This window comes from Leopardus geoffroyi, chromosome C1 (assembly GCF_018350155.1).
Source record: "Leopardus geoffroyi isolate Oge1 chromosome C1, O.geoffroyi_Oge1_pat1.0, whole genome shotgun sequence".
Taxonomy (NCBI): Eukaryota; Metazoa; Chordata; class Mammalia; order Carnivora; family Felidae; genus Leopardus; species Leopardus geoffroyi.
Window position 1 is genome coordinate 795,724 of NC_059328.1, and position 24,542 is coordinate 820,265.

At 60.6% G+C, this 24,542-nt stretch overlaps 2 protein-coding genes across 3 annotated transcripts; one reads left to right on the top strand and one right to left on the bottom strand.

Annotated features, from left to right (window-relative positions):
* Positions 1-18,532: 18,532 nt before the first annotated feature.
* CALML6 (calmodulin like 6) lies at positions 18,533-21,370 on the top strand (the record flags this gene model as incomplete). Its single annotated transcript, XM_045482066.1, has 5 exons — positions 18,533-18,757; positions 20,525-20,699; positions 20,809-20,953; positions 21,031-21,131; positions 21,204-21,370. Coding segments are annotated over 5 exons (693 nt in total), but the record flags the coding sequence as incomplete, so codon positions are not given.
* TMEM52 (transmembrane protein 52) lies at positions 21,369-23,497 on the bottom strand. Of its 2 annotated transcripts, XM_045475304.1 has the most exons (5): positions 23,366-23,497; positions 23,237-23,280; positions 23,083-23,142; positions 22,342-22,520; positions 21,369-22,262 (listed from the first exon to the last, which is right to left on the bottom strand). In XM_045475304.1, the coding sequence occupies exons 1-5, from the start codon at positions 23,429-23,431 to the stop codon at positions 22,087-22,089; spliced, it is 525 nt and encodes a 174-aa protein (XP_045331260.1). In that variant the 5' UTR covers positions 23,432-23,497; the 3' UTR covers positions 21,369-22,086. The 2 variants fall into 2 exon arrangements, with proteins under 2 accessions (XP_045331260.1, XP_045331261.1); XM_045475305.1 differs by lacking the exon at positions 21,369-22,262 and having other exon boundaries at positions 22,403-22,852; positions 23,237-23,492.
* Between the last annotated feature and the right edge of the window lie 1,045 nt (positions 23,498-24,542).

The window sequence follows — 24,542 nt, forward strand, 5'->3', positions numbered from 1 at the left end:
GAGGAGGACATGGGTCATATGTGCGCAGCCTGTAGACACCCCCAGGAAAGTCAGTGGAATAGTCCCCAACCACCACCTCTTTCTTTCCAGCTGACCCCTGGCTCCCCCGCTGCAACAACCACGCACCCACTGCCTTCCTCCCTTCAGAGCCTGCAGTCCCTGACCCTAATCAACCCAGGCCAGATGCAGGCCTCTGCTCCTCCCAGCCTGTGTGTAATCCTTCCAGCAGGGAGCCCATACCTTCCCACCCAGGTGTGGGCTGCATTCGTGGTCCCCCCCCCCCCACTCTGTGGGGCCTTCCTATCAGCATTCAAGCATGTCCCCATCATTCCCAGAGCCCTTCTCCTCTCCTGGCACAGGATATTCCCGGTTCAATTTAGACCCTCCCTGCCCAGCCCTGAGCTCAGCCATTTCTGCGAGAAGTCCTGGTTCCTTTTAGTGGGGAGTGGTGTTTAGAAGCCAGGATCAGGGCTGCAGGTGTACTCACTGTTACTGGAGTACCATTGCTTCAGCAGCAGGAGCTGGGGAGTGTATATATGCACAAGCATACATGTACATGCACACACACACAAAGTACCCCCCCCCCAATATAACCAATCTCCCGTGATTGCCGCCACCCTCCTCACCCCACACGGGCTCTGACCTCCTCTAGGTCACCACAGTCCCCACGGCAGCCCGGATGTCCACCTTGCTCAGCAGACATGACAGTTCCCATTGCCCCTCCCACAATGTCCAGGTTCCTCTGCCCTTGCTGTCCTGCACTCTGACCCCTCTCTGCTCCTTAAACACACAGGTCACCACACCTGCCCTCTGGCCTTTTGCCCTTGTGACTCCATCTGCCCCGGAGGGTCTCCCCCACAGAGAGGTCTCCCGGCTCTCTGCCCCAGTGGCTCGTTGGCTACATTTCTCTTCAGAGCTCTCATCCCCGAGACCTCACGTGGTTCGTTCATGGGCTGCTTGCTCCTTGCCCATGTCCCCGGCTGCAGATGGCACTAACTCCCTTGCCCGCTGTTCTACCTGACAAGTAGGGCATGAGGTGCACAGTGGGTCCTCGGGGAACGTTTGTGGGATGGGCGCAAGGTGTGCGGGTGATGCTCTGCGATCTCAATGAGACGGACAAGACTCAGCATGAGGACCAGATGGCAGGGGAGTGGGCAAGGTTGGAACCGAATGGTCACTGTGTCCAGGACAAGGCCCTGGGGACTCTGTGGCATCGCCCACTGCTCCAGAGGAGAGGCGCATGACGCGTAGTCGGAAAGGTGAGTGTCCTGGGCGTTGGCAGGTGCGTCCCAGAAGCAATGGACCCAAGGCCGCAGACTCGGGGTCAGTGACATTCCTCTGAATCCAGCAGGTCCGACGCCAGCTGTCAGTGCCCACCTAGGTCCAGGACTTAGAGAAGTGGAAATGTGGAGGGAGAAGAGGAAAATGAGGCAAGAAAGGAGGGGGAAAGGAGGAGGAGAAGGAGGAAGGGGCTGGGGGGGTAGGGCCAGCAGCAGAGCAGAAGGAAACGGGCAAGGGGGTGAGTGGTCTCTGTGAAGACCTGAGTACTCCTGTGGGGATGGGAGGGGGCCTGGGGGGACCCTCAGAACGCCCACCTCACCAGCCGGGATCCCTTCATGCCTGCCCAAGGTCCACGGTGGGCACCAGGCTGCAGGCCTGACTCTCCTATCCCACAGGTCACCACAGACCTGATTGGGCCCATCCCCAGGTACACCAAGGCCACAGAACAAGGCCACACACGAAGACACCAGGCCAGTGCCTACACCAGCCATCTGAGGGTTTGGAGCCCCAGCTAACCTTAGGTGTGCGGGGTAGGGCAAGCCCTTCCCTGGAATTTGACCTGGGGCCCAGGCCCGGATCCTCCTTTGTGTGTTTATGGATGAACGTGATGGCAAAGTTGAGGGGGAGGCAGGAGGAAAGGAGGAGAGAGCCCTGGGTCCTCATTTCCAGGTCCCCTGCACAGCCCAGGGCCTCATTTCCCTTCAAAATACACAAGCCACGGGGGCCGGGGGCCGGGGCTCTTCTCCCAGCTCTAGTCCCCAGGGAGCAGAGGGACACCCGCCCTGGTCAGCTATCAGGAGCCCTGGAGCTTCTAGCTTCCAGCCAGAGCCCTTTGGACCTTGAGGGCAGGAAGCACGCTCTGGGGAGCTGCCCTCCCTCCCTCCTCTCCTCCCCCCTGCCCCCGGCCTTCTGCAGTTAGGGCCCTCATCTGCTGCCAGCGCCCTCCTCAGTGGGGCATAAATCAGGGCTCACGGTGGACCCGCTGCCACTGCCTGGAGAATTTGTGCCCAGCTGGCCAAGAACTTAGGCTTCTCCTGATTTCCTGGTGACACTCCCTCCTTCTCTAGATAAGTGGCTTAGAGATCAGCCTGAAGTCCTGAGTCCGTAGCCACACCCGTCCGCTGCGCCCCGCCCTGGGCAGGGCCGGCCCGGTGGCTGCAGGGCTGAGCAGGGCCCGAGGGTGAAAGGGGTTGGCCTGGTGCCTGGCTCGGTGCCCGGCCTTCACTGAAAACCTGGGGTGTGCAAATGCGTTGTTCGGATGCCCCCGCCCCATCTGCTCTGTAGCAGGAAGTTGTCTGACCGGAAAGTAGGTCTTTTTAAATCTGAATTCTTCACACAATCTGTGCACGTGATCCAGACCCAAGCCCAGGGGCCACGCTCCGAGCCTGGCTTCGAAGGGTCTCCGGAGCTCCCTTCCCGCAGAGCACCGTCCGTGCCTCTATCACAAAGCCATCCTGTCTTCCCTTCTGGCAGGTGAGCCAGAGCCTGACCCTGGCCCCTGGCCCCAAAGGACAGGACTGGGACAAGGAAGAGAGGGAGAGGTGCAAAATGTAGGTAATCCAGAAGAAGCCCTAATTAGTTTGCAGGCTGCCAGCGGCAGGGTCTGGTGACAGAACAGGGTCAGGAGAGTGAGGAAGCCCGCCCCTCCTTCCTTCTCTCGGCAGACACTTCCCAAGGGCCCACGGGTGCCAAGAAGACCCATGTCCCTGACCACGGGTCCACCGTGATACGGGTGCCCACGGGAGCTGCCTGGAGGGACACAGGGAGAGCAAAAAGGTGACTGTCGGCTGAAGGAAAGCCCGTGGAGGTGCAGGGGTGGGAGGGGTGCACAGCTTCAGAGCCCAAGAGAAGGTCAAGGCCGGGGCCGGCAGGGGCAGAGTGTGCCTTGTCGGCCTTTGGGAGGGTGCTGGCTACTTCGCCCAGCTGCCGGCAGACCCTCCCCCTCACTCTCCCAGGTCTGTCCCTTGTCCCCAAGTCCCCTACCATGCCTCTTGTGACCTGCCCTCCAAGCCCATGATCCTCCCGGTCACCTGCCTCTGTTCACAGACGAGACATCCCTCATAGGGGCCCCCAAACTTGAGGGGTAGTGGGGAATCAGGACGTGCCAAGTGAGGGGGGCGGCAAACACAAGACATGTCTCCCCTAAGATTTGGAGCAGACATCCAAGGGAAGGTCCAGGTGGCATCCTTGCCACTCCCAGAGGGCGCCGTCCCGAGTGGGTTGAGCCCGTGGGGGCGGTGCTCAGCTCCGGTGTTCGCGGGAGCAGCCTTCCCGGGGCGCTGGTAACAAGAGGGCCCTTCTTCCTCTGTGGGGCTCTGTGTGATGGGCACGTCTAGTCTCACCGCAGATGGCGGACCTGTGCTAGCACCGCTGGGGGGCCTGGCTCCATCCGGTGGCTCTGGCTGCCACAGGTGAGCCCAGACAGAGGCTTTCCGTGTCGTTTGTGGAGCGAGACACCTTGGGCTGAAAATACAAACCCCTCTAGTAGAGAAAAACGTGGCTATTATCGAGGACAGCAGTATCCCCCACATGTACCCCAGAAACGTGTGTCCCCACAGATGCTCACTAAGTGTCCACGTGCCAGTGGGGTCAATCGGGCTCAGGGTAGCAAGTCACAGAAGCTTAAACCAGTTTACGTGAAAAGAGGCAATTGACTCGCTCAGGGCACGAGTCTACGAGCAGATGTCCAGGCTTCAGGTATACACGGATCCAGGCGCTCGGTCAGGCTGTTGGGGCTCCCCTCCTGGTTCTGCTTCCCCCGTTCTGGTGCCTCCTTTTCTCTCTCTGCCTGAGAGAGACTGTGTCCGCTAGGGCGTGTCTTCCTATGTCTCCAGCTTAGCAGCCACAGGGCTCCCAAGACTGAGATATCTGTATGTTGACCCCGGGAAGGCTCTGAAGGGCCTCCGTCACATTCATGTGGCCCTGGAGGCAGGGAATGGAGGGGCCACAGCTTGTGCCCCGTTGGGACACCACCCAGCACCCAGAGCAAAGGCAGGTGCTGTCACCAGGAGGAGGAGGGCTTCTGGACAGAGACAAACACAGGGGTCCTTCCTTACCTGCTTCCTAGCCGAAAGCAGGGTTTGGGCAACAGTTGAGCTACTCATAGAGGAAAAGGAAGCCTCTGTCGAGTTCAAGGCCTGCAGAGGCCCCAGTTCCCAGCTCCTCCTGGCTGAGGCCCGTCTGCCCCAGCCCCTGGCCTGCTCCGTCCTGGAACTGGATGCTGGGAACAGAGCCCACCTTCCTTGGCTGCTGTGCCCCCAACCCCAAAGCAGCCTCTGGGGTTTTCTGGGGCAAGGGGCATCAAGGGCGCCCCAGGGGACAGTCCGCGCTCCCACCCACCCCGGCCTCATTTCCAGTCCTGGTCTGGGTGACTCCCTGGTCGAGGAGGCCACAGCTGTTCCCCACATCTAGGCCATCACCTGCCCAGCCCTGGAACGTAGCTGCCAGCAATGCCCCGGGGTATCCTGGGCCAGGGCTGGGAGCACTCACCAGAGACCAAGAAAGTGTGATGCAGACTTAGGAAGAGCCAGGGGTCAGAGGGGGCGTACCCAGACCCTCACGCCCACGATCAGGTGAAAGAGGGCAGGCCAGGGAGGCACAGTGCCCAGAATGGATGAGGTCTGGCAGAGGGGACCTGCCGGGTGGGGGGCTGGGGGCAGCCGCTGCCTCAGCTAGGCCTTGGGACTCTGGGCACCCCCCTCGGCCCTGGCCTGGCCAAGCCTCCTGTCTTGAGATGCCACAACAGGCCTGAGGATGCTTGGAGGGGGGTCCCTGAGGCCAGGCGGTGGGGACACAGCCCCAGTGTTGCACATACCAGCGTAAGCCACACCGGCTTGGTGGGCTGCAGGTCCGTGCAGGGTGACTAGCCTGAGCCCAGGCATGACACCCCTCCCCCAGAGTGGGGGCAGCCTGCACACTACCCCGTCTCCTGGTTTCTGCTGCAGACACGAGCAGGGACTGATGCGGACGTGGTGGGGGAATCACAGGGACCTGTCCAGGGAAATGGGAGGGGGGCTGGTCTCCAGCCCCCCTGACCTGCCACTGCCGGTGCCCTGCCCGGGGAGGGGCACCCTGTCTGTTCTGGGGATTCACCTCCCCACGGATGGTGCCCTGGGACTCAGTTCCACCAGCACCTGCCCGGGAAACAGCTTGCACCTGTGGCCCCAGCAGGCAAGCGGGGAGGGGTGGGCGGCCCAGCGCCTGGGGTGCCTGCCAAGCCTTCCCGAACCCACTGTCCTGTCTCAGGCAGCCACTGAGAAGCCTCCCCTGGAGCGGGGGAAGCAGGACGGAGCCAGCACAGCGGCACAGAGGGAAGGGCATGTGGGTCCCTAAGTCACACAGGCCCAGATCTCCGCCCTCACTAGGCCGCATCCCGTCTGTCACGCCCCATCACCTACCAAATCGTGCCACGTCCCGTGCCACGTCATCCACAGGCCGCCGGGCCACATCTGCCACCTCGTGTCACCTGGGTTTGGACACAGTGGCGCACCCGGGCCCCTGGGTGCCCGGCGAGAATGACCGTTTCTCCTGGGCCTGTATCCTGGTTATCGTCCCAGTTGCCCCCTGTCCTGTCCTCAGGCACAGACCTGGAAGGACTGTCCTCTCCAACAAAAAGACCCTCCAACACAGCCCCTCCCAAGAGGGGGCAGGGATCAGCACCGCAGCCCGATCGCCCCTGTTCCCACCCCACCCCCGGCTCAGCCCAGGGCACAGGGTCTCCACGAAGAACTTCCTGCTCACAGGGCACCCCCTACTCCCCCAACGAGACGGGGACACCCTCAGGCACTGCCCCCCACAGGGCTCGGCCACACCGGCTTCTTGTTTTAAATCGGTAAGATACACACAACACAAAGTGTACCAGTGAGGCCCTATCGGAGTGTGCAGTTGATTGGCATTGAGTATGTTCCCGTTCCCGTTGCAACCGTCACCTCGTTCCAGAATGTTTCCATCAGCCCGGAAGGGAACCCCGTGCCCCTTAGGCAGTCTCTTCCCATGCCATCCCCTCAAGGTTCGTCCATGATGTCAGTGCTCCATGGCTTTCTGTGGCTGAGAGACCCAGGGCTGAGATACACCGCCCTCCGCTTATCCATTCATCGGCGGATGGGCATTTGGGCCGCTGCCACTCTTTGTCGATCTTTTTGTGTGCTTAGAGGTCACGTGTATATCTTCCTGGGAGGAATGTCTCTTCCAGATCTTTGCCTTTTTTTTTTTTTTTAAGTTTACTTACTTTTGAGAGAGAGAGACAGAGCATGAGAGGGGGAGGGGCAGAGAGAGAAAGAGACACCGAATCTGAAGCAGGCTCCGTGCTCGGAGCTGTCGGCACAGAGCCCGACGTGGGGCTCGAACCCATGAACTGCGAGGTCGTGGCTGCAGGCGAAGTCGGACGCTTAACTGACTGAGCCACCCAGGTGTCCCGCTTTCCCTGTTTTTGAACTTTTATTGTGGTTGTTGAGTTGTAAGAGTTCTTTACATATTCTGGACACTAGACCCTTATCTGATACATGATTTGCAAATATTTTCTCCTGTTGTGTTGTACTTTAACTCTGTTGGTAGGGTCATTTGGTACACAAAAGGTTTCGATTCTAATAGAGTCCAATTTATCTCTTTCTCCTTTTTTTTTCTTGGTCATAGTGGTTTTTGGTGTCACATCTAAGGAACCATTGCCAAATCTAAGATGATGAAGACTTACTCCTGTGTTTTCTTCTAAGAATTTTATAATTTTATTTTTAATGTTTATTTTTGACAGAGAGAGAGCGTGAGCAGGGGAGGGGCAGAGAGATAGGCGGGCAGAGGATCTGAAGTGGGCTCTGTACTGACAGCAGTGAGCCCGACGTGGGGCTCGAACTCACAGACTGCAAGATCGTGACCTGAGCTGAAGTCGGACACTTAACTGACTGAGCCACCCAGGTGCCCCTGAGTTTCGTAGTTTTAACTCTCACATCTAGGTCTCCGATCCACTTGGAGATAGTTTTCATGTGTGGTGTGAGGCAGGGGTCCAACTGCATTCTCTTGCACGTGGACATCCAGTGTTCCCAGCACCGTCTGTTGAAGACTGTCCCCTCCCTGTTGAATGGTCTTCGCACCCTTGCTGAAAATCAATTGACCATACATGTGCGGGTTTCTTTCTGGGCTCCCCATCGCATCCCGCGTGTCTAAATGACCGTCTTTACGCCAATATTACGCTGTTCCAGTCACTGTGGCTTCGTATACATTTTTTATTTTGAGATTTTTAAATTTAAATTTTTACTTATTTAATTTTCTAAAAGCTTATTTATTTTGAGAGAGAGACGGGGGGGGGGGGGGCAGAGAGAGGCAGAGAGATAATCCCAAGGAGGATCCGTGCTGTCAGTGTGGACTCTGATGTGGGGCTTGATCTCACGACCCTGAGATATTTTTTTTTTTTAATTTTTTTTTTTTTAACGTTTATTTATTTTTGGGACAGAGAGAGACAGAGCATGAACGGGGGAGGGGCAGAGAGAGAGGGAGACACAGAATCGGAAACAGGCTCCAGGCTCTGAGCCATCAGCCCAGAGCCCGACGCGGGGCTCGAACTCACGGACCGCGAGATCGTGACCTGGCTGAAGTCGGACGCTTAACCGACTGCGCCACCCAGGCGCCCCACGACCCTGAGATATTGACCTGAGCTGAAATCCAGAGTTGGATGCTTACGTGAGCCACACAGAGGCCCCTTTTCTTTATTCCTAAGTAATCTCTACACCCAATGTGGGGCTCGAACTTACAACCCTGAGATGAAGACTCAGCCACACAGTCCATCGACCGAGCCAGCCAGGCGGCCCAAGCGAAGCTCTGATTTGTGGGTTTTATGCCAGAAATGTTTCAGGAGCTCATGAGTGGCGCGTCCCGGGTCAGGTGCTCACCCACGGCCAATAAGAGGAGGACACAGGAACACGTGGCCCACAGGACAGGCCGAGGTGGACAATTTAATTTTACTTTAAGTAATCTCTATGGCCAACACGGGGCTCGAATTCATGACCCCAAGATTAGGAGTTGCACACTCCACGGACTGAGCCAGCCGGGCGCCGCTGTATAAATTTTAAATTAGGAAGTGTGAGTCCTCCAACTCCCCAACTCTGCTCTTTCTCAAGATTGTTGGGGCTACTTGGAGTCCCTTGCGATGCCACAGGAATTCGAGGAACCACTTTTCTTTCTCTGGGGAAAAAAAAAAAAAAAAGGCCATTGGCATTTATCAGCTACTCCTTAAAAAAGGTGAACTCAGAGAGGAGAAGGCTGCGGGTGGTGTCTTAGAATCTCCGCCATTCGGAGGTGGTGGTCAGCTCCGTTCAGGCCCGTGGCGGTGAGGCGGACAGTGGTGGGAACCACTGGGGGGTCTGTGCAGGGGCAGGGCCCCCTCTGGCTGCCTCAGGGTGGGGTGAGCCCCGTGCAGGGTAGCGCGATGGGCTGGGCGGGCCGGACAGGGCCACGAATTCTGAGGTGAGGAGGCTTGTGGCGGTTCAGGAATCCAGGCACGGACGGGGCAGGGGTGATGCCAGGGTGTCCGAGCAGCTGGGCGTTGAGCTGGGCGGGTGGGGAGGGGCCGCTGGCGGAGGCAGTCTGATGGGGCAGGGGGAGAGTGAGCTGTGTTGGATCTTTCCAGCCCGAGATGCTTACAGATGTTGGGCAGAGAAGTGGGTGTGTGGCGGACCGAGGAGGGCCGGGGAGGGGGGGGGGGCGTGCGGTGAAGGGCCAGGGGGAGTGTACGTAGCCAAGGACGTCTCTGGGCTGCCAGTGTCCCCTCAAGGGCAGAGGGGAGAGAAGGAAGAACACCCCAGGGAGAAGTAGGGATTTTGCAGACGAAGGAAGGGGTGTCGTGACCAGGGAAGCAGGGATCAGCATGGGGTTACGGGGTCCCCGAGTTGGCCGGGAGGAGACGCGCGTGTGAACACAGCCAGGGGGTGGGGTGGGGTGGGACGGGGCTGCTGTCACCCTGCCTCCACTCCGGTGGCCCTCCCCCACAAGCCCCCAGTGCGAGAACCTGCCCCACCCCCACACCACTGCCCTTTTCTGCTTCTCGGCAGTATGGTCCTCATTTACGGGTCCTTGTGGGGCAGAGACCCTTCCTTACCCAGGGCAGAACCTGGAGGGGGCCTGAGTAAACCAGCTGCTGGCTGCACAGGCCGGGGGGGGGGGGGGTGGGTCTTGCTCCCTGGAGGGCCCTCTGCACTCGGTCCCGCTGGGCCCCCTTCCTCTCAGTCGGCACCTGCAGGGGGGACCAGCCCCTCACCTTTCTCTTTTTCACCTTGGGGGCTGAGACGGTGACCCCGGTCCCCCCCGCCTGCCTAGCAAGTCCTCTCTCTGACAGGCTGCTCTCTTGCCCCGTGCGTGCGTGAGTCCCGCCTGTAGAGACCACAGAATTGCCCTGGGACCTCTAACAAGGACCCAAGGGCAGCCCCCACAGCCAGAACCCCCAGACCGTCTTCTGAAACGAAGGTGAGTGCGCGGGGGCCTATGAGGCTCTCTGCAGTTCGGTGTGGGCTGGAACAGCAAGGAGGGGGGTCACTGGGTCCCCACACTCTTCTGTCCCCCGCTTGCTCTTGGCCACTAGGCTCTGCTCCAAGTCAAGTGGGCACGTGACACTCAGGCCAGGCACCATGTGCTCTGGGGAAGGCAGGGGGTAGGGGGACAGACACTGCCCTTCTGCAGGGCCCCTGCAGCACCCCCCCCCCCCATCTCCCAGCCCTCAGGGTCTCCGTCCTGCCTGGCTGGGTGGCTGGCCTCCACTCAACTCAGGCGTACTCCTGGTGCCTGAGGCTGTTTGTTAAGAATCCTGTCCCTGAGGCCCAGCCCATGGACGCCTGGGAGGTGATGCAAGGTGTGCCTGGAAGGGGCCCTGAGAGGCAGGGTGGGACCTGGGGGCCATGTGGCCTGGAGAAGATGGTGTGCAAGGGCAGTGGTGCCAGAGACTGGGGGACCTGGGGCCTGAGGAGGTGGAAGAGGAAGTGGGGGGCTGGGACCTCAAGCAGCAGGGGTGCGGACAGGAGTCAGGAGCACCGCGGGCCCTTGGGCTGCCCCTCCCGGGGAGGCTGGGCCTGCAGGCACCGGGTGTTTTGGAAACCAGCAGGTGTGGCTAGGCACGTGGGGCGGCTGCCTGGTGCCAGGGGCCCTGGAGGTCTCACTGTGACGTGTGTCGGGGACCTGCTGGGCCCCGCTATATTCCCCTGGGCATCTGCCCAAGTCCCATGCCCAGACCTGCTCTGGAGTGCCCTGGTGGGGGGAGTGGCTCAGTCTGCTGGATCCCACTCCTAAGGGCCTGTCTGTCCCCCCCCCCCCGCCCCCTACTGCTCCTCCAGCAGCCCCTGGTGGCCCTGGGGCCCAGGCCTTGCGTAGGCACTTTGGTGCCCAGACTTCTGAGAGAGACAATGGGGAGGAAGCCCTTGAAGAGGGTGCAGGGTGAGGGGCTGTGGGTCACCCCCGACTGGGCACCACCTGCAACACGACTGAGGCCAGGGCCAGGGGTGCCCCACAGGCCATGGGTGCTGCCTTAGGCTAAGCGCCCCCCCCCCAGGGGCTTTACCTGGAACCTGTTTCCCCTCCGGGCAGGGCAGACCTTCAGGCCGCTGCCCCCCTCTGTCTGCTGGGCCCACTGGGACTCCGCGACAGAAGTCTGAGGCTTTACATATGTACACACATATACACATATTTCTATTTTTTAAACTTATTTATTTTTGTGAGAGAGAGCACAGGTAGGGGAGGGGCAGAGGGAAGGAAAGAGAGAACCCCAAGCAGGCTCCGAGTGTCAGCGCAGAGCTGGTTGCAGGGCTCAGACTCACAAACCGTGAGATCATAACCTGAGCTGAAGTCAAGAATCGGACGCTTACCCCACTGAGCCACCCAGGCACCCCTTCAACATATATTTCTTAAAGTTTATTTTGAAAACAGCATGAGCAGGGAGGGGCAGGGGGAGAAAGAATCCCAAGCAGGCTCCACACTCAGCGCGGAGCCCAACTCAGGGCTCGATCCCACAAACTGTGAAATCAAGAGGCCAATGCTCAACCAGCTGAGCCACCCAGGTGCCCCAGAGGCTCTTGATGCATTTGAAACCTCTTTTAGCTTTGGACACCATGTCCTTGGTGTGTTCACGTGCAAACAAGACGGAAAGGGAGCAGGAAGAGTCTCAGAGGTGTGGGAGGAGCAGGGGTAGGGAGCACAGGACTTCCAGGCACCAGCTGAGCCCCCCGGACGGCCAGGAGGGTCACACAGCAGCCAGGCCCAGGAGCCCAAGGCGGGGCAGGGCGTGTGTGCGTGTGGCTATGGTCCCCCTGGCTCAAGGGCTTACCTGGGGGCCTGCACATGCGGGTCGGAGGTCAGCCCAAGACCCCCGAAGGCTCCACTTTCCCACAGCCTGTGCCCTTCCCCAAGGCCCGCCACCTGTGGGGTGAATGAAAAGGGATGTTTATGTCTATTTTTCTCCTGCCAATTGTCGGATCCAAAAGCGAGGCTTTGAAGACAAGACTTTGAGACGAGGGGTAGAGAGCGGCACGCACCAGCGGCCTAGGCGGCGACCTTGGCCCAGTTCCAACGCGGGGCCATCCGACCCCAGACCCTAAATGACCTCTGGCGGGGAATCGCGGCCCGCCGGGCTCCGCACGGCTCACGAGCGCCGCCTGGTGCCCACGCGTGGAGACGCCGCCAGCCTCGCGGCTTCCGGGCGGGAGCCGGGGGCTGGCCGAGTGACGGGCCGGGGGCGGGACCGGGGGCGGGGCTGAGGCCGAGTGACGGGACAGGGTGCGGCCGGGGGCGGGGCCAGCGCCGAGAGACGGGCCTGGGGCCGGGGGTGGGGCCTTCTCTGAGTGACGGGGCAGGGTGCGGTCTGGGGCGGGGCCTGCGCCGAGTGACGGGCAAGGGGCGGGGCCCTGGCTGAGGGGCGGGCCTGGGCTGAGAGAAGCCCCGCCTCGGACCTCGCGGGGGCTTTGGGCCCCGGGTCTGGCCTTCTCCAGGAAGAGGTCAGCCGTGGCCGCGGTGTTTTGTTGCAGACAAACTTGTGTCCCTCCCCGCCCCCTCCCTTAGCAGAAACAGCCCCCTGCCACCCTGGCTGTTTCCTCTCGTCTTGATTTCGAAATTAATCGGAATCTCGGTAGTCAGCGGTCAGGTTGCTGTCGATCTCCAATGTGGAGATTTCCTTGTGGATCAATAAGTGGTCGATGTTCAGACCCAGGGGGTGCTGAGGAAGGATGCTCTGGGGCTGCGCCCGCAGACTTAGCACGCGTGCGGAGCGCGGGGTGCGGAGGGGCTCCCCGCCCCAGACGCGCCCCCTGGAGGGGAGCTGCCGCCCCTGCAGCCTGGGTGCAGCCACCCGCCCTGCCCGCCTTCCTGCAACCTCTCTCTGAAGGTTGTGTCTGAGCAGAAAGCAGCTGGGGTCTGTTTTGATCGAGTCGGACAGACTTCGGTTTATGTGGCGATTGTTTTAAATGAGTTCTTTTGATTATTGACGTATTCAGATTTTTTTTTTTAATTTATTTTTTAAAATAAACTTTATTTGGGGGCGCCTGGGTGGCTCAGTCGGTTAAGCGTCCGACTTCGGCTCAGGTCATGATCTCATGGTTTGTGGGTCCGAGCCCCCACCCCACTCCCCCGGCGGGCTCTGTGCTGACAGCTGGGAGCCTGGAACCTGCTTCGGATTCTGTGTCTCCCTCTCTCTCTCTCTGCCCACCCCCGCTTGCGCTCTCTCTCAAAAATAAATAAACATTAAAAAAATAAACTTTATTTTTAGAACAGTTTTAGATTTACAGAAAAATTGCTGAGAGTGCAGAGTTCCCATGCACTTCACACTTCACACCTATGATAGGACTATCTTACTAGCATGATACATTTGACTTTGTCCCCGTCAACCAGTATTTACATACTATTCTTAACTAAAGTCCTTGCTTTATTCAGATTTCCTTGGTTTTTAACAAACGTCCTCCTTATGTCCCAGGATCCCATCCCGCATGAAGTCATCACATCTCCTTGGGCTCCTCTGGGCTGTGACAGTTTCTCAGACTTTCTCTTTATTTTAATGTCCTTGACAGTTTTCAAGAGCGCCGGTCAGGACACTTTGGAGAATGTGCCCCTCCTGGGATTTGTCCGGTGCTCTCTCATGATTAGACTGGGGGTGTGGGTTTCAGGAGGACCACAGCGGGGGTGCAGTGCCCTCTCATCACATCATATTGGGGGTGACTCATCACTGCCATGTTGACCTTGATCACCTGAGGGGGGCAGCACCTGGTTCTCCCTTTCCATACTCTACTCTGTGGAGGGAAGTCACTGTTGGGGCCTGGGTTGTGTCCCCCCCTCTGTGAGGCTAGAATAGCTACCTGAATTATTTGGAATTCTGTACGGGAGAGGTGGCTCTCCTCCCCCATTTATTTATGAATCACTTATACCAATATGGACTCATCAAGATTTATGTTTATGGTAGTGGTAAAATATTAAAAAAAATTTTTTTTAACGTTTATTCATTTTTTGAGAGACAGAGAGAGACAGAACGTGAGTGGGGGAGGGACAGAGAGAGGGGAAGACACAGAATCCGAAGCAGCTCCAGACTCCGAACTGACAGCACAGAGCCCGACACGGGGCTCGAACTCATGAACGTGAGATCACGACCTGAGCTGAAGTCAGAGGCTCAACCCACTGAGCCACCCGGGTGCCCCAACTGTGTTTTTGATTCTACCATTGTGACAGGTGTGAGGTGACATCTCATTGTGGTTTTGATTTGCACTTCCCTGATGACTAACGATGTTGAGCATCTTTTCGCTGTCTGTTGGCCATCTGGATGTCCTCTTGGTGTTTGTCCTTTGTGACTGGCTTGTTTCACTGAGTCTAGCGTCTTCCGGGCGCATCCACGTTGTAGCAGCTGCCAGCATTTTCTTCCCTCTTATGGCTGAATAATTCCATCGTACATTCTATGCGGGTTCTCCAGAGAAACGGGACACACGCGCACGCACGCACACATGCGCACGCGCGCTCACACGCACTCACGCGCCCACACGCACGTATGCCCACACGTGCACGCACACGCGTGCGCATGCACGCACACACGCACACTGAGCTGAGGAGACTGATCGCGGGAAGTGATCCACGCAGCCGTGCAGGCCGCGGCGTCCCACCCTCTGCCCTCTGCGGGCTGCGGACCCGGGAGAGCCCGGGGCGATTCAGTCTGCGTCCGAAGGCCGGAGGGGCAGGACGTGCCACGCAGGCAGAGAGCAAACTCCCCCTTCCTCTGTCTTTTTCGTTCTGTTTGGGCCCTCACCAGACTGGACAAGGCCCACCTGGCTTGGTGAGGACCGTCGGCTTACAGAACCAAACGCTTCTCTCTTCCAGAGACGCCCTCACAGACGCATCCAGAAATGCCGCTTCGCCGCTGTCTGGGGGCCCTCAGCCCAGTGGAGCTGACGCATAATTTTTATTATCACATATGTATACACTATGTTTCGTTTCTCCGTCCATCCCTCCCTTGGGGTGCTTTGGGTTGTGTCCACCTTTCATGTGTCGTGAATAACGCTGCTAGGAACACAGGCGGACGTGGATCCCCCGCCCGCAGTTCTCTTAGGTACATACGTGGATCGCGTGGTCATCCCACGTCTACTTTTCTGAGGACTCGCCAGACTTTTCCACGCAGCCATCTCGCATTCCCACCGTCTGCGCACAGGATCCCCATCTCTCCGCCTCTTCCCTAACCCTTGTCGCTCTCTGTTTTTTGAGAATAGCCATCCTACTGGGTGGGAAGGGGTAAGTCACTGTGGTTTTGAGTTGCATTTTCCTAATGATTAGTGAGTGAGCAGCTTTCCGTGTGCTTCTTTGCCACGTGTGGATCTCCTGTCGGAAAAATGTCTATGCAAGTCCTCTGCCCGTTTTTAATTGGGTTGTTTATTTCTGTTGTTGTTGAGGTGTAGGAATTCTTTTTTTTTTTTTTAACGTATTTGCTTAAAGTAGACTCCATGCCCGATGTGGGGCTTGAACTCGGGACCCTGAGAGGAAGGGTCACATGCTCTACCGACTGAGCCAGCCAGGCGCCCCGAGTTGTAGGAATCCCTTACGTATTCTGGACACGAATCCCTCATCAGAGGTGGGGTTTGTGGGTATTTTCTTCCGGTCTGTTGGTGTCATGCTTCCGCGCACAATGGATATATGCGGTTATAATCCGATCCTGCTTGATTCATTTCTTGCTCTCATTGTTCAGCACTGGCCCCCGGGAGCTCTGTCAGGTGGCTCGGTTTACTTGTATGACATTACTTTCTGCTTTCAAGTTATGCTGCTTTTCTCAGGCTTCTGTCTTCCGTCCTGCATTTTGTTAGGTTCATTACATTTTCTTTATTCTTTTTTCCCTCCACAGATGTGGACTTGATGCAACTTATTTCTTTTTTTTTTTTTTTTTAATTTTTTTTTCAACGTTTATTTATTTTTGGGACAGAGAGACAGAGCATGAACGGGGGAGGGGCAGAGAGAGAGGGAGACACAGAATCGGAAACAGGCTCCAGGCTCTGAGCCATCAGCCCAGAGCCCGACGCGGGGCTCGAACTCACGGACCGCGAGATCGTGACCTGGATGAAGTCGGACGCTTAACCGACTGCACCACCCAGGCGCCCCACATTAACAAATTTTTTAAAAATGTTTGTTTTTGAGAGAGAGAGAGAGCACACAAACAGGGGTGGGGCAGAGAGAGGGAGACACAGAATCCGAAGCAGGCTCCAGGCTCAGAGCTGTCAGCCCAGAGCCGGACGTGGGGCTCGAACCCATGAACCGCGAGATCATGACCTGAGCCGAAGTCAGCCGCTCAGCTGACGGAGCACCCCCCCCCCCGCCCCCCGCCGCCCAGGCACCCCTCACATCACATTTTCACCTCAGTCGCCAGCGCTGGCCATTCCTGAACAGGACTGGGATCTGACACCTGCATTCCTGGCCACCTGCCACGGTTGATGGTCCCGGGCTGGCTTGTTTTTACTCCCCTGGTCCAGGCTCCCCTTGCGGACCCTGAAACAAAGACTCAAGACTAGGGCACGGAATTTTTCTTGGGCGTATGAGGTAAGAGGGGGTGGGGAGGGGGCATTCCTGGGCAACCGTACTCAGCACACTGGGACCCAGGGGAGACGTGTCACGGGTGCACGCCGTTGCCGGTGGGCGAGGGGGCTGGCTGCAGGCACCGTGCAGCGTGTGTGTTCCAAACTGTGGCCTGCCCTGTGCTGGCTCAGGAAGCCTCAGGCAGGAGCCGCAGGAAGAAGGGGGGGCTTTGAGAACCCTTGGTACGTGTGGGGTCTCACACCTGCCCGGCTCGTGCTCCGGCCCCTCAGCGGAGCCGCTGGGGCCGCCCGTGTCCCCGGCTCCTGCCAACACAGCCCATCGGTCTCTTCATCCTCCGCTGTCCTTGAGCTGTCAGACCCAGCTCATCCCCAGCCCGGTTATGCTGCAGTTTAACCCTGGGTGTCAGCCCAGTGGCCAGGAGGGGAGGTGGATGTCCTGAAGGGGACAAATGTTGCCGGGGATTGGCAAGGGCGGGGGGGATGATGAGGCCTCCGCATTCTATTTCGGCTGGGGGCGGGGGTGCAGCTCTTCCCAGGGAGAGGTGAGCAAACCCTGCAGAGGCAGAACGTTCCGAAGGATACCCACCTGGATGTCCCCCACCCACACGGCGAGGTCCCAGCTTTCCCTGTCGAGGTTCTGACAACGGTCGGGGGCTGGGCAGCAGCCGCCAGGTCTCTGGCCCATCCTGCCCGATCGCCACAGTGACAGCTGGGGCGGGTGGGCCACTAGGGAGGCATGTGTGTGTCCGACCCCAGCGGCACCTTGTTGCAGCCGGCGGCGAGGAATCCATTTCCAATACCCCTTCTGGTTGCGGAGTGGGGCCTCAGGAAGCCGACCCCGGGATGGGGTTTGCGTTCACGCTACGCACAGGGGTCAGTCCCAGGAAGCCTCAGGCCAGCCATGCGGACTCGGGAGCGATAACCCCTTCCGAGGCTCCACCTGGGCCCCGCGGCGGCACAGCTGGTCCGCCCCTGAGGCTGCCCCGGAGGGGTGGGGGGGCCTCGTGGCACCTTCCCACGGGGACCCCGGAGAAGTCGGGCTTCTCTCTTCCCGGAAGGGGTCGCTGGGGAAGCACGTGCAGTCTTCCGCCACAACCTGGCCTGGGTTTTCAGTCTGTGAGCTCAGCTGCTCCCTGCAGGTGCCTGAGCCTCCCTTCCGGACCTGCCTGGGGGAAACACCGTGTGCCCTGCAGTCGGAGGATGGCCCCGGGGGCACGTGCACGGGTGCCCAGGTTCTTGAAACGCACTGCCCTCGATGGCCTTCTGTATCAGCCAGGGGTCTCCAGAAAAACAGACCACTAGGGGTGGGTGGCAGGGAGAAAGGGAGGGACAGGGGTGATTTACTTTGAGGAATGGGCTCCAGTTGTGGCGACTGTGGGGTTGGCGAGTGCAGCTGGAGACCCGGGAAGGAGCTGATGTTGCAGCTTGAACCCAGAGGCCCTCCGGAGCAGAATTCCCTCCTCCTCTGGGGAGCTCAGTCTTTCTCTTAAGGCCTTCAACTGCTCGGATGAGGCCTGCCCACATTACGAGGGTCATCTGCTGATTTCAATGTTAATCACACCTAGGAAAGCTTCGTGTTCTTTCCGTCCAGTGGAATGTTATTCCACCTTGAAAAGGAGGAAATGCTGGCACCTGCTTCAGCATGGATGGACCCTGAAGACATCATGCTTTGTGAAGTGAGCCCACCCGAAAGGACAAATCCTGCAGGAGTCCACTTATATGAAGGGCCCGCGGGAGTCAGATCCATGGAGATCGGCCGATGGTGGGCGCCAGGGGCTGGGGGGTTAGTGTTTAATGGGGAGTTTCAGTTTGGGAAGATGGAAAGTTCTGGAGATGGACAGTGGGGACGGTTGCACAGCAGCGTGAATGTGCTCAGTTTTCAATGCCCCTGAGCTGTGCACTCACAAACGGTCAGGATGGTAAATTTTTATGTATGTGATAGATGTTTAATGAATGTCAGTTCCCCTTTCTGAGTGATATTTTACATTAGCTTCACCACTGTAATCAACATATATGGAAAAACCCTTCGCGGCAACACCTTACCAGTGTCTGGACAACTCTGGGCACCGCGGCCCTGGCGAGAGCCGTGAAATCAGCCGTCAGGCCGTCCTGCTCCTGGCGCCCCGACCCTGTCTTGCTCTCGGTCCCCACTGACTTCCTCACGTGTCGTTTGGGCTCATAGATGTGACTGGTGTCACGGAAGAGCTGTCGTACTTCGGACTCCTGTGCTGGTTTGACATCTTCGAGGGAAGGGGTGGGAAAGTCTTTCCTCCTCATCACCAAGCCTGGAGCCAGCGGGCCGGAGCAAGCAGCCAGGGCAGAGGCGGGCCACCCCCCCAGACCTGGGGCCAGCTTTTGCTGCGCCCCTGTCCCCGAGGCCCGCTGGTCTTGTGCCCGCCGGAGCCATCCCGTCCGTCAGCACAAATCTTGCGGCCTCAGCAGCTGGCCTGGGCCTCGGCGGGGTAAGTGCCGGAGGCTTCGGATACCCGGTCAGGCCCAGAGCCGAGCGGGTGGGGCCGGGCACACCCCACCTGCTCGGATCCGTCAGGCAGGCGTGTGCCCACGTGACTCCGGGGGCCGTGCACGGGGGGGGGGGGGGTGGGGGGGGGGGGGCAATTAGGTGGGAGCCCATCTGCGACCCTCCCCGGTGCAGGGGGGCCGGAGGCAGGGACGGGAGGCGCCCCTCAGCCCATGGGGCTCTGACCAGCACCTGCCAGCCTCCGAGCCCTGTGCCCACTGCCGGTGGGTGGGGGGAGCAGGGAGGCGCTCGCTGGACGTGACGGTGTGTGTGTGAGGGCTCAGCACACGTACGCAGGTGTGTGTGCCGCTGAGACATCTTGTCACCGAACAGCCTGGCCACGAGGCTCCCCTGAGAGCCAGCTTTGCTGTTCTGAGTGGAAGGGAGGTCAGGTTTCTCGGAGAAACCCCAGAATAGCCTCTGGCCGCGCAGAGGAAACCTGGTCTGGCCTCCCGGGAGCCGGTGAAACGCCCTGGTCCCGTCTGTCCCACCCCCTCTTGCCTCCACCCCACGGCCAGCTGTCTCCTCCCTGGGCTGCAGACCCCCAGCCCCTTCTGCGAGGGGTGGGGGTGGGGGGGCGCTCCGGCCTGGTGTGTTCTCCCCACCTGCCTCCAGAGAGTGCCTGCGAAGCATCTGGCCCGCGGGGATACGAGAGTGTCACCTGGCCAGGGTGGGCATCCCAAAAGAACCCTCACAACTGAAGCGATGACAGGCTGAGAGGGTTCTGAGGCAGAACGGCTGAGGCTGGGGCAGGGGCCTTACCTGGGACCTAGGATCCGAGGGGGAGCTTCGGGGTGAGGGGATGCCCAGGCCAGGGCAGGCCAGAAAGGGGCTTTGTGGGTCGGGGCCAAACCTGCCCCCAAATAGGGCTGCGGGATCTCCTGGCCATACAAGGCTCTTGGAATCTGGACCCTGGGGACCCCAGGCAGCTGGGCCCAGCTAAAACGCTGCCGACACCCCAGACCTCGTACCGTGTGCACAGCAGACCTGGTGCCACCGAGGGGCGTTCTCCCAGCCAGCCACGGACATGGTAAGCCTGGTCCCGGCACCCGGCGGAGCCACGGTGGGCTCCCGGGTGGTGGAACGGGAGCTGGGGGCAGGGCCCAGGGGGAGAGAGGACGGGTCAGTGCTTCCAGGCACCGGCACGGGCTAGAGGGAAGGGGCGGAGTGGGGGCTTCGCCGGCTGCTGACACCACCCTCGCGCTGGGGGCCGGGACAGAGCAGCCCTTTCTGAAGGCTGCGATGGCAGGGACAGGCAGGGCTGTCGGGGGCTAGACTACCCCTGGAAACGCCAGAACAGGCTGGGGTCCTCCACTCTGACCCGTGTCGTGCTCCCCCACGGTGTCCTTCGCCGGGTCTCACCTGGTGTCCCCGGCCTTCGTCCCAGAGACTGGGCCTGGCCCAGCCGGTCCTCCCTCCCGTGGCTGGCCCGAGCCTCGGTGTCCCACACCTGGGCTCTGCCCCTCGTGCCCATCCCTCTACCCTGCCTGGCAGACTCCCGCTCCCTCCTTGAGACCCGTCGCTTGTGCCACCTTATCCGGAAGCCGCTCCGGGCCGGGGGCCTCCTTTTGTAACCGCAGGCTTCGATGGGTTGCCGCCGGACGGATGGACGGGGCGGGGTGCCTTGTGCCACATGTGCCGGGGCCTCCGAGCTCCCTCGGACGGAGGGGCAGAGGGGGGCCCTGGTGAAGCCGGGCGGCTGTCCCTGTAGACGGAGCGCCTGACGGCCGAGCAGATCAAGGAGTACAAGGGGGTCTTTGAGATGTTCGACGAGGAGGGCAACGGGGAGGTGAAGACAGCGGAGCTGGAGCGGCTCATGAGCCTGCTGGGCATCAACCCCACCAAGAGCGAGCTGGCCTCCATGGCCAAGGACGTGGACAGAGACAGTGAGGCCGGGCAGGGGGCAGGGCGGCTGGGGGTCACCCGCGAGCGTGCGCGGGGAGGGCTGCAGCCGCCCGCCCTCACGCGGCCTGGCCCTCTGCTTGCTCCCTGCAGACAAAGGGTTCTTCAACTGTGACAGCTTCCTGGCCCTGATGGGGATTTACTGGGAGAAGGCCCAGAACCAGGAGGGCGAGCTGAGGGCAGCCTTCCGTGTCTTCGACAAGGAGGGCAAGGGCTACATCGACTGGAACACGCTTAAGTAGGGCCTGGGGCTGGGCAGGGGGTGGGCGAGGGCCAGAACCCTGTGGGCTGTCACTCAGTGTGGGGGCCCCGCAGGTACGTGCTCATGAATGCAGGTGAGCCCCTCAATGAGGTAGAGGCCGAGCAGATGATGAAGGAGGCTGACAAGGACGGAGACGGAACCATCGACTATGAGGGTGAGTCGGGGACAGGCCTGGGAGCTGGGTGGCTGGGCCAGGCCGGTGGCTGACCTGTCCTCCTGCTCCCAGAGTTTGTGGCCATGATGACCGGAGAGTCCTTCAAGCTGGTCCAGTAGGAGCAGGTGTTATGGCCCCGGGAGGCCTGCCCGAAGAAGGCCACTGCCTGCTGCGGCCCACGCTGCTGCCCAGCCTGCCCCCCGCCCCCCCCCCCCCGGCCAATAAACACTCCAGACAGACTCATGTGTGCTTTACTGTCCACAGCCCAGAAAGGAGGGGCTGACAGAGATGTGGGTCTGGAGAGAGGAGAGGGTTTTGTCCAGGCAGCCATGGCGCATGGCGCATGGCCCGTCCCTCCCGCTGCCCAGCTCTGGGCTCTGGACGGCAGCCTGAAGGCCAGGTTGGGGGCAGGGCGAAGACTACCATTTGCCCTGCCTGCCTGCATGGGGGAGGGGGGTGACCACCCACAGGCCCCTCCCGGAGCCCCTACAGAGGGAGATCACTTAGGGACAAATTTTATTCTGTCTCCAAAAGCCGGGGTTGTCACTGCCAGCCCGAGGCTTAGGCCTGTGGGGTTAGGGCTGAATGCAGCAGCCTTCGTGTGCATGCCTGTGTGTGTGTGTGTGTGTGTGTGTGTGTGTCCAACACGAGGCCGGCTGGCTTGGCTGCCTGGCGTTACATAGCAACGAGGCCACGGCTGCAGCAATGTGCTGGACGGCCAGCCTTCCCTGGGGAAGGATGGTAGGGGTGTGCTGGGGGGTCCCCGGCTGCAAGTGCCCTCGCACCGGGTCCCTCTGAGCACGGGGTGGCTGGCAGCACTGGGAGGTTCAAGAGGACCTTCCTCTGCCTTTGAGGGGCACCAGGGCTACAGCCAGGGGTGCTGGGCACTGGAGCCTGGCTCCCGGGGCCCTGCTGATGTCTCTAGGCCTCAGGCCCCAGGGAGAGGACTGGGTTACTAAGAGGAGGGTGGCTCTTCCTGTCTGGGTTTGGACATCTTGACAGCCTCTTCGTAGGAGGGTGGCAGCTCAGGGGCATACGGGCTGTAGGCAGGAGGGGTCATGGAGTCGAGGTCCAGCTCCCCAAAGGGCAGAGGCAGCCGCGTGCCCAGCGGATACTGCACAGAACTGTAAGCTGCAGGGAACCAGAGTGGGTTTGTGTGGGGATAAGTCTGGCTCTCACTCGCCCCCCCACTCCCCCTGCAGGCACTCACAAGTCACAGTGCTGTGCACCGGGCTGTCACTGTCTGTAGGGCTGACCGTCAGGCCACAAGGCTGAGGTGTTGCTGGCAGGTGTGGCTGGGTGTGTGCCCGCTTCCGGAGGCAGCAGAACCGGACACAGCTGGCTGTGACCCCACACAGCAGCAGCAGAAGGACAGCGAGTAAGATAAGCCTGTGCAGGGAGGAGCGGGAGCCTACCACTGGACTGACCCCTGGCCACCAGGAGCTTGCTCCCCAGGGGCAGTCAGGGCCCGACTGCCCAAGACAGGACAACGGGCAGGATAAAAGAAAACCAGAGAATGAGTGTCTCTCCAGGCCAGAGACCTTTCACCAGGCCAGAGCTGGGCCTGAGGAGCTGGCCCCTCCTGGCCTCCTGCTGCTGGGCCTGTCCTGGCTGTCTCCAGGGCTGGCCACAAGTGCCTTGGGCTCACTCCCAGGACACACTGTCCCAGGCCATCTGCACAATCCTGTGCCCAGACCGATGACCGCGCTCAAGGGGGCCTCCTGCAGGGGTGAGGAAGGAGGGGGTGGGAAGCAAGCGATGAAAGGAAGTCCAGCCAAGGGCCTGTGTGCCCAGAGCTGTCCGGGATCGGGGCAGGGCCCACGTGGGAGGCTGGCTGCCCTGGTGCCGAGGGCAGGAGGTCCTGGCGACTCGGCCGAGAGGGTTCGGGGTCTGGTGGGCCCGGCCAGGGGAGAACCGTCGGACCCGGCTCGGCGCCGAGGCCTCCACTTACCCCACGTGCCACAGGCTGCTCCAGCGGGCCTGGGGCGGGCACCTGCGGGGACGGCGGCACCTGGAGCAGGTGGGGGCACCAGCAGGGTCGAGTGCCCCGCCCGAGCCTCCCGACAGGGCGGGGCCAGGCCCCGGCTCCCACCCCCCTGACTTACAGGTCCGAGGGGTCGCAGCTGCCGTCTCCGAAGCCCAGCGCCACCTGTGGGGACAGGGGTGAGCCCGGGCCGGGGCGCGCCGAGCTCACACCCGCCCCGCGGTGCCCGCGCCGAGCGCCGCCGACCCACCTGCGGCAGCTGCAGGAGCGGCGGCAGCAGCAGGAGCCCACGGGCGGCCGGCACCCCCACTACCATGCTCGGCACCGACAGGGAGCCTGAGCCCGCCCGCCGCGCCCCTTTATGGAGGCTCCGCCCCGCGCAGACCCCGCCCCACGGCAGCCGAGCCGCTTCACGAGGCCCCGCCCCTTCAGGCTCCGCCCATCGGAGGCCCGGTCCCGTGGCCACACCCCGGAGCCCCTGACCTAGAGCCCCGCCCACTAGAGGCACCGCCCCTTGAAGCCGCGCCCAATATGGGTCCCGCCGGACGGCCGCGACTGCCGGGTCGTCTCCTCCGCGTCTCAGAGCCTCGGGTCGCGGGTGGGGGAGGTTCTCGCCCTCCGCGCGGTGCAGAGCCCCCATCCCGGCCGGGCCAGGCCTGTCCTGCAGTCAGGCTCGGTGCGGACCGGGCCAGCCCTGTTGTGGCCAGGGCTGCACAGGGTGTGTGGCCTCGGAGGGTGGCGGCCAGGACACATGTGGGCCAACTCACACACCGCGGCGCTCAAGGTGAAGGGTTTCAACAGTCAAGACTCTGGGGGGTTCTAAGCGTGTTGTTCAAAGGTATTTATTTTGGTGGCGCGCTGCGGGCGCTCACTGCCTGGGGCTGCCCGGGCCAAGCCCACCCGGATTCCAACCCTGGCTCCCGGCCGTTGCGGTACCCTGGAAGCAAACCACGTTTCAGGCGCACTTCGCCTGGAAAGCCATGCTCAACCCAGGGAATGTGGCCTCTGTGGTGTCTGCGCCTGGCCGTGACAATGCCCGCTGTCCATTCTTCTAGGAAAGACTGGGGGCCATTTCTGGCACCTCCCCGCTCTTCTCACCAGGCTGAGCGCGCTCGTCGGTTTCCTCTCCCCTCTGCTCCACCACCCGTGGTCACGCTAAGGGAGGAGGTCGGTACAGCAAGATGCAGGGTGGTCTGTCTTGTTTGGGGAGAGTGGGGGGGGGGGGAAGCTACCTTTGACCTTTCTTTTCTTTTTCTTTTTTAAAGGTTATTTATTTTGAGAGAGAGAGAGCAGGGCAGGGGCAGAGAGAGAGGGAGAGAGAGAATCCCAAGCAGGCTCCATGCTGTCAGTGAAGAGCCTGATGGGGGGCTCGATCCCTCAAGTTGTGAAATCTTGACTTGAGCTGAAACCAATAGTCAGACACTCAA